Source organism: Octodon degus, unplaced genomic scaffold, assembly GCF_000260255.1.
Source record: "Octodon degus isolate 3935 unplaced genomic scaffold, OctDeg1.0 scaffold00145, whole genome shotgun sequence".
NCBI classification, from domain to species: Eukaryota; Metazoa; Chordata; class Mammalia; order Rodentia; family Octodontidae; genus Octodon; species Octodon degus.
The window spans coordinates 5,940,664-5,949,761 of record NW_004524721.1 but is presented as its reverse complement, the minus strand read 5'-3'; the positions used below and the strand labels follow the sequence as shown (position 1 = coordinate 5,949,761).

Here is a 9,098-nt window from a genome sequence, read left to right as displayed (position 1 = left end):
CTACTGAGCCATCTCCCCAGCCTAAATACATCTTTGATCACTCTTTGAAAATTTAATTTGCCTCTAAATAGAGCTTGCATTCTAAAAACTATTCTATAAAGTTTTTCAAAGGCAGAATTCTTTTCAACATAGAATATGGTCCAATGGCTGATCAGTTTTAGTTAAATGACATTACAGTTACTAAAGCTAAGCCAAATAGCCCTTTGATGGGCTGTGACCTCAACTGGGATGACAAGAGCAAATCTGGACCTGGGAGCCAGAGATGTAATCAGGTACACAGAGTACTAGTAACTCCTTACATTCAGAAAACTTCTAGGTCTACTGCTAGCCTGGTACAATGGCTGCTCCTGTAAGGTCTTCAGGGCATCTGAAGTTGGGATCTGCCAAACCTTCAAAGAACTGTTTATCTTTAGCCACACACAAATATGGAGTGAGTTTCTTCCACTTAACTTTTTCAATGCAAACTTCACAGAGTATCTGCACAACATATTAAATATACTCTAGATTTATTTACTAACTCTTGGTCCTATATAAGTCAACCCATTTTTAAGACACAATTATTTTTGAAACAAAATTAAGAAATGAGATTTAAAATATTCAACAGAAGTAAGAAAGGAAAGTTAAAAGAAGATGGATTTAAATAATTAGACACAACTGATTTGAAAGTTCAGTTCTGTCACACATAGTTTTGTGACCTGAGCAAGTTAGTTTCTCTACTTTTCACTTTCTGTCCCTTTGGCTAGATACCAGGATCATATCTCATGTCTCAGAGGGTTATAGTGAAGGGTAGCAGGATAAAAACATATTTTGATAAATGGTAAAAGATTAAGGCATCAATCATATGCTAGTGATACACTACCGTTCTCCCCTTCCCAAAAAGCTTTAAGCAGTTCTCTAAGTATATTATAAACCAATTTCTTTTGGTACTTGCAGATCATTTCATATTCTTAAGAAAAAAAATTAGCTATCTTTGGGTTTTACACATTTCTGACTTACAATATAGAATGTTCAATAGTTCCTCTGGTCTCTTCATTGTAGATGCATAATCCCTCTGCCCAACTGTGACAACAATATGTCTATAGGCATTTCCATTATATCCCCCTGGGGAGCAATATTGCCTCCAGTTGAGAAGTACTTAAAACTCAACTTGATCCTGGAGTTCTGGTTACCCTATAGTGAGGAATCACTGGAAAAACAAGAAGGTGTGGTGTTGAAGACGTTATCTACTGTATTACTCTTTGTTTTCCATTATGGTAGCTCATAGGAGAAATCTGTGTTAGACTTGCTATAAACAGAATGTTGTTTTCTTATGGATAAAGTGTATCCCAGTTACCAATCATAGTCTCAAATTTTCTTTGGCTCTTGAAAACTCAAAATCAAATTCATAGCCTATCTTTGATAACATTGTAGAGTTCATTGTATTAATTTATGTGCATTAAATCTCTTGAACATTAATTTTTCTTTTTTACCCTAAACTTTTAGCTTTGTCTTTAAATCTTAACTGTATCAGTATGTGGACAAAAAAAACTTCCTTGAATAATATTCAATATAACATAATAAATAAATTCTAATCTTCCCCAGAAGATCACTTTTTTTTTTTTTTTTGTGGAACTGGGGATTGAACTCAGGCCTTTGCACTTGCCAGGGAAGAACTTATTCTACTGAGCCATCTCCCCGGCCCCAGATCACACTTTTTATAAACCCTTTTTACCATTTCACTCCAGTCTTTTTCTGTTCAACCTGGGTCCTCCAGTTTTCTCACAAATGCTTACGTTTATCCTCCCCTATAAATTAAATTCTATCATTTGAGTAAGTTATGCCAAATACATCATGATCTGCAGTTTCATGACTGTCGTTTTACATTTACTAGACATGTATCTCTTCCGTGGCAGATACTGTTTATCTAGTGACTGTCCAGGCATGGTACACCAGCCTTCAGAACAAGAGCAGATAGAGAACTCACATCCTCTTTTCTCTTGGTGATGCTAGGTTTTCCTCACAAAAGCCTATTTCTAACACAGGCCCAGCAGTACTGGAATTTACCCTGAACCCTCCTACATGACAGTCACCAGAAAAATGGCCCATCTTGACTAAGTAACAACTACGAAGGGTCCTATCAGGCCCACATCCTCATTACTCTTGACAGTGCCAAAATAAGCCACTGTGTCTCATTTTAACTCTTAATCTAAGACTTCACATCAGACTGTAAATGTGGGTATTACAAAGTCCATCAATAAGTGAGTGGATAAACAACTTATGGTAAATTCAAAGAGGGGAGAGGAGGGGAAGGGAGAGGAGGAAAAAAGAAGAGTTGGCTATGGGGGCACATGCCTGTAATCCCAGCACTGGGGAGGCTGAGACAGGAGGATTACTGTAAATTTGAGGCCAGCCTGAACTGCACAGGGAAACCCTGACAGAGAAAGGGGGGGGGGGGGGGCAAGGCAAAAGACACAGATATGCATATTCTATATTGCATTATTCTATACTTATAAGAAATTCTAGAAGAGGCAAAATGGTGACGGCAGATTAGTGATTTCTCAAGGCCAAGAGAGGAAAGAGTACTAGGGACCTTTATGTAATGATGATAAAAACTTTCCTGATATCGTACCTTGATTTGGACAGTGGTTTCAAGGGTTACGTATTTATGAAAACTCAAACTGTACACTTAGGAACAAATATAGCATTCTTTCTGGTTTTTTGTTTGTTTGTTTTTCATGTATTTGGTTGTTACAGGGCCTCCCTACACAGCTTGGACTCTACGGCGATCCTCATGTTTTCAACCTCCCCAGCACTGGGATTACAGGCTTGCGCCACTGAACTCTGTGGCTGGCTCAGCCCACCCTAGAGGCAGGGCTAGTGTGACATGTGGTGCTGGGGATCAAACCACAGTCCCTGAGCTTGCTTAAGCAAGCGCTTTACTCTGCTGAACTATCTTGCTGGCCCCCAAATATAGCATTCTTGGTAAAATGCATGGACTAATAATGAGAAGATATACAAATCCAAATTGAAGGATATTCTACAAAATAAAAACTGAGCAGTAGTTTTCAAAAACACCAGTCATAAAAGAAAAAAAGTTTGAAACTGTCACAAAATAGAAGAGATGAAGGGAACATAACGATTAAATGCAATGTAGAATTCTGGAAGGGAAAAGGACACTCACAGAAAAACTGGTACACCCCAAATAAAGACAGTAGTTGAAGCAATGCTATCACACCAATGCTAATTTTTAGTTAGCTGTATCACAGTTATGGAAGTTTTAACACATGAGCAGTTGAATGAAGCATGTGTGGAAATTCACCATACTATATGTGTAACTTTTTAAGTCTCAAATTTTCTAGAGTCTATTTTATTAAATATAAATTTTAACTCAATTGTTTTAAAATTAAAAGAAAAACCCATTAAGAAATAATCCACTTCCCAGATCAATTCTTATACTTATTATAAAGTATAACCACTTTCAGTTCTTATACTTACTATGAAGGTTTCTCCTTCTAAGCTCCCTAAAGTTTAAGATTAAATAGAAAAGGGAACTCAAATCCTTGTTAGTATATAAGTTAATTAAACCCAGTTGATAAAACGTTAAGCATGCCATATTTAAAAGAATCACTAAATTTTAAGTTACTTTTAATATAAAAACTTCAGATACTTTCCTTAGAATGAAAATAATATAAATAAGAACACTATTTCATATTTAAATTATAATGGGATTCATAGTATGTTTACATCTATAGTAAAAAATTAATTTCTATGATTTTCACATATAAAAATGGATATATATTTGAACTTCAAAAACTGTAACATCTTACTTAATATTACTTAACAGTAAAATATGGGCAGAAATATATTTACTCAAAAATTAAAACTTTTATGGCATACCTCCTCTGTTTCCATTTTCTTCATCCTAAACAATAAAAACAAAATTCATATATGAATACATATTTATAAAGCACAGCAAGGTTCAAATAAATCCAAATTGTCCTCCCCAGTATAATCCAATTATAACCTCACTAACAGTGCCTTTTGTCAGAAAGGTGGAGTTTTCACAAATAGAGAAAAGAAATCTATGGGTGGGGCTGGTGAGATGGCTCAGTGGTCTAAAGCACCTACTTAGAACAAGCTTAGCAAAGCACAGGACCGTGGTTTGATCCCCCAGTACCACATGCCAGCCAGCCCCGCCCCCTGGTGGGCTGAGCTGGCCACACACACACACACACACACACACACATATAAAAAAAAAATTAAAAATTTAAAAAAAAGAAAAAAGAAAAAAAAGAAATCTATGGGTGAAGCCAGTTCAGCAGGGAGATTTCAGGAATCCAGTTTCTGACATGCTAAGTATGAATGATTAATGGAGTTAACCAAGAGGGGTCATCAAATAAACAGTTGGGATAGATGAGGCTCAAATTTTGGGATGAAGTCTGGTTATCATTTGTGTTTTGTTTTGTTTACGCTGGTTCAGCCTACCCTGAGGGTAAGAGTGGCACAGCACGTGGTGCCAGGGATTGAACTGTGGTCCCTTGTGCCTGCCTAAGCTTGCCTAAGCAGGCACTAAGTTTAGACCCACTGAAGTATCTCACTGCCCCAGTCTGGTTATCATTTACTGTACTATACTAAGCTGAGAAGAACCTTTAGGGCCATTACAACACCCAGAATTATCTACATAAAAGGACTGGTTCCTAACAGCTACATATTTCAGTTCTTATACTTACTATGAAAGTTTTATTTGGTCTTTCTTTGCTACCAAGTTGCTTTATTGCTGTGCTATCTATATCTAGCTGAGAAACTAGAAAATATTTTAAAAAGTAGTATAAAAATACATTTATTTAAACATTTGCTGAGTTTCAACCATGTGGAAGCTGCCATGTACTTTAAAAAGAAAAACAGACATTTGATAATTTATTACATAATTTTTGACCTTTATTTTGGCTGGCGAAAAGTTGTTCTGCTGCTGTTGCTTATAAGTTCTGTTCTGATATCAGAAAGGTTGCCAGCTAAGTGACATAATACACTGTTACATAAACTACATATCTTTGATGCAATATCAAAATTGTCTTAAATTCCTTTGGGGCTAGGGATAGAGCTCAGGGATAGAATGCTTATCTAGTATATGCAAAGCACTGAGTTCAATCCTTAGCACCACCAAAACAAAAAATATCTTTGAAGGTGACAGAACGTCATAATTAAAATAGAAAAATTTCAATATATTTATTCCATGTAAAAGAGACTGAGACCTGTTTGCACGGACATCTATACCAAGTAACAAATACCACTAATGTTCACTGAGCAGTTATTACACGTCTAGTTCCACGTGTCTGATATGTGTTAAGTCTCGTAATCATCACACAGCTCATGAGAAAGGTGGTCCTGCTATCTGTTAGGTGCCTTGTCACAGTCACAGAACAAGAGGCAGCAACGGGATCAAAAGCTGGTTCTTCTGACTCCAAAGACTATGCTCTCAACAATTACACTGTTCCACTGAAAATTTCCAGAAACACGTATAATAAGAATGTATTTTTAACCTGTGTTTAGTAACATTATCTTATAAAAGTGTACTGGGTATACATTTTACAATGCAAAACAAAATAAAACAAAAAGCCCTCAACCCTAATATGGAATTATCAAATGCTATGATATGTGACCTAACACATAAATACTACTACTTTAGACCTCTTAAGATAAACTACATTGTCAGGACACCTAAACAACAGTTTTACAAAAAATTTATAAATCTCAAATTGGTAAATTTTAATTTTAAAAGTAGCAATTATTCATAATCTCTGAAGGCTATTAGGAACCTTTAACAAGACTATCCTGTAAGACATATTTTACCAAAAAGAAGCACTTAACAAAACTGTAACAAGATTGCATTTTCTAGATAAAATTAGACACTGCTTTTTAAAACACCTACACATTCAGATACACTGGCCAAGTTCAAATGCCAGGTCCATTATGTGTCCAGATCAGTTCTCTGCCTGTTACAGGAGGCTAATAACACTACTTGTTCCACAGGATATTGGTGAAGATAAAGTGAGATTAACTTTCGTAAAAAACCGTAAAGAACACAGCAGTAGTTGGTGTGTCAACTGCAGTGAGAATTATTACACACCCTGTTTTAGATCTTATTATTATCCTCTGAAGCAGGTTTGTATAATTCACTGACTAGCAGCTTCATTTTGAAATTCTTACTCACCATATTATATATCTGGATGTATTGCTATAATCTTTTTAAGAATTTTCTATAACTAGAAGAATATTTTAATGAGTTATTTCCTTTGTATATTCTGCTGAGAAAACTTACAAACTTTCTAGACAGTAAGGACAGAGTTATATTCATATTAGAAAAACTTGAAAGAAGTCTGTAAGTCCTTGAAAAACTAGAACTATATGATCTTTCATAGAAAATTAAGGTTTTTTTGTTCTAGAAGGTAGAACACTATCTAAAAGAAGACAAAATGTTAGAAAAAAGGAAGCAAAGGAAAGATAAGGCAAAATGGGAACTGACCTATTTTTCAAGTTATTAATTATTTTTCTTACCTTATATGAAAACTGAATTGCAGACTCTGGAGGATAAACAATAAAATGTCTTAATGTAAAACCAAAGCCTTGAGATGTTCTTTTCAACATGACTGTTTTGGGACCTGGCCAGGAGAAGGTTTCATCTTCGGACGGTGATACTGTGTCACTCTGTTCTTTTCCATCTTTATTTTTTGATACCTAAAGTTAAAAAGGTATTTGAAAATAACTATGTAACAAAATATACTTCCCGTAAAAATTATATATAAAAATGTAGTACCTGCACATAGAAAAAAAAAGATTTGAATCTCTTACTTAAAAAGAAGCACAAACCTCATCAAATTGTGTGTAATTTTACTGATCTGTTGATTTGCGCAGGGATGAGTTCCTCCTTGGCTTCTTGACTTCCCACACTAATTTCTCTCCCAATTTACAGCATATTTTTTTCTCAATCTGATTTGCTTCAACTACTAAATTTCTGAACTCAGGAGTATCCAGGACTCAGTCCGTGGTCTTCCCTAGCTACACTTCAGTCCCATGCATTACACACCTATATGCAGATGACTCACAGAAACTTACCTGTAATCTGAACGCCTCCCCGATCAAACAGCTTTCTCAAATTTTACATGGATGCACTCTACCAAGATTTTAAGTTACAATTCCAAGTTCAGCCAAAGAGTTTTGAAATGTGACCTTTACCAAAAGGAAAATACTTTACTATGCTCAATTCTATTGTATTTTTTACTGCCTTCTACCAATGAGCCCCTCAATTCTTCCACGGTGATTTGCTTCATACAAAGGTGAGAAGATAGCTAGAAAAAAATTACCCAACTTGTAGTAAAGCTGACTATGACTATGCAAATGAGTGACTGGAATATGAACAAAAGTATTGTACAATATACAAAAATCAACATTTTTACATATGCAAGCAACTGAAAACTAAAATTTAAAAATGTGCCATTTAAAATGGGATTGTAAGTGTAAAATGTAGAGCCAGGGAGACAGCTCAGTGCCATAAGTGCCTGCCTAGGTCCTGAGTTTGATCCCTGGTACTGGGGGGAAAAAAAAGAAGAGTGAAATGCTTAAGGATAAGTTGAAGAAAGATTTGCAAAACCTGTAAATTGAAACACTCAACATTACTGGGACATATTAAAGAACAATTAATGAAAAATATATCATGTTCATGTTAAAATTCAGTATTGGCATAATGTTAACTTTCCTAAAGTATTACTTGATTCAATAAAATCCCAATCAAATCTCAGATTTGTGTGTAAAAGTTGTAGTTTTCAATTTAAAATACAAAGAACCTTCAATTTAAAATCCAAAACAACTTTGATGGCCGGCCAAATAGCTTGGGGGGGGGGGCTGAGACAGCAATTGAGACTGGGCGTGACAGTGCCTGCCTGTAATCCCAGCTCTTGGGAGGCTGTCAACAGGCAGATCACTACAAATCAGACCTACTAGTGAGACCTTGAACACCCTGTAGACCCTTCCCTAAAAATAAAAGACTTTGGAAAAAAAAACAAAAAAACAAAACTATACTTAAAGGTCTTCAAGACTTAGAAAGCTACAAATAAATAAATAAGTAAAAAGTCTTAGAAATCTATGATACTCAAGATAACACCATGCTAGCTGGCATTAAGATAGGCAGACTCAGAGACCACAACACAGTCCAGCTATAAACCACAACCATATGACAGAACAATCCAGCCCCTAGGTATTTATCCAGAAGTATAAACATGTCAGTTTCATACAAATACAAGTACTTGAACTGCTGGCTACCCATATGTATGAAAATGAAAGAAACAGTGATTTCTAATTCATATTACATTCAAAAATTAACACAAAGATCACAGATTTAACTAAAGCAAAAATCTTTACAAACAGGCTCAGTTTTCTTAAATATATCAAAAGATAAATGGAACTTCATTAAGATTAAGAACTTCTGATCTTTGAAAGACATAAGAAAACGAAAGGCAAGCAACAGGAGACTGTAAATGAATGCCACATGAAAGACTTGTATCTAGAACATAAAAAAGAACTCAAAATTCAATGATGAGAAAAAAAAACCTCATAAAAAATTGGCAGATGATCTGAACAAATTTCACCAATGTTACATAGATGCTAATAAGCATGTGAGGACATCATCAGCATTAACAGTTCGCAGAAAAATGCTAACTAAACCCACAAAAGAAAAAAAAATTGAAAAAAAAGTATACTTATAGGTATATATGTCCACACATGGAAGAAGTACTAAAGTTGTGAAGATCAACCATTCCAACTGTAGGGCAAGATGTGAGGCAACTGAAACTCTCAGACACTGTAGGTATAAACCTAAAATGGTATGAACATTTCAAAAAATAGCCTGAAGCCAGGTGTGGTGGTACATGCCCGTTATCCCAGCACCTGGGAAGCTGAGGTAGGAGAACAGCTGTGAGTTAAAGCCAGTCACAGCCATTTTTTTTTTAATTTTTATTTATTTATTTATTTGAGAGAGAGAGAGAGAGAGAGAGAGAGAGAGAGAGAGAGAGAGAGAAAGAGTGTGTGGCCAGCTCAGCCCACCAGGGGGCAGGGCTGGCTGGCAT

General features: G+C 35.5%; 1 protein-coding gene across 6 annotated transcripts in view; it reads right to left on the bottom strand.

Moving 5' to 3' along the window:
- The window catches only part of Arhgap21 (Rho GTPase activating protein 21), a 146,986-nt gene that overhangs the window by 84,187 nt on the left and 53,701 nt on the right, over positions 1 to 9,098 (bottom strand). For all 6 annotated transcript variants that reach the window (XM_023701954.1, XM_023701956.1, XM_023701957.1 and 3 more), the window contains 2 exons: positions 6,535 to 6,714; positions 3,877 to 3,901 (listed from right to left, as the gene is read on the bottom strand). In XM_023701954.1, the coding sequence (XP_023557722.1) occupies positions 3,877 to 3,901; positions 6,535 to 6,714 (205 nt within the window). The remainder of the gene's footprint in view (positions 1 to 3,876; positions 3,902 to 6,534; positions 6,715 to 9,098) is intronic.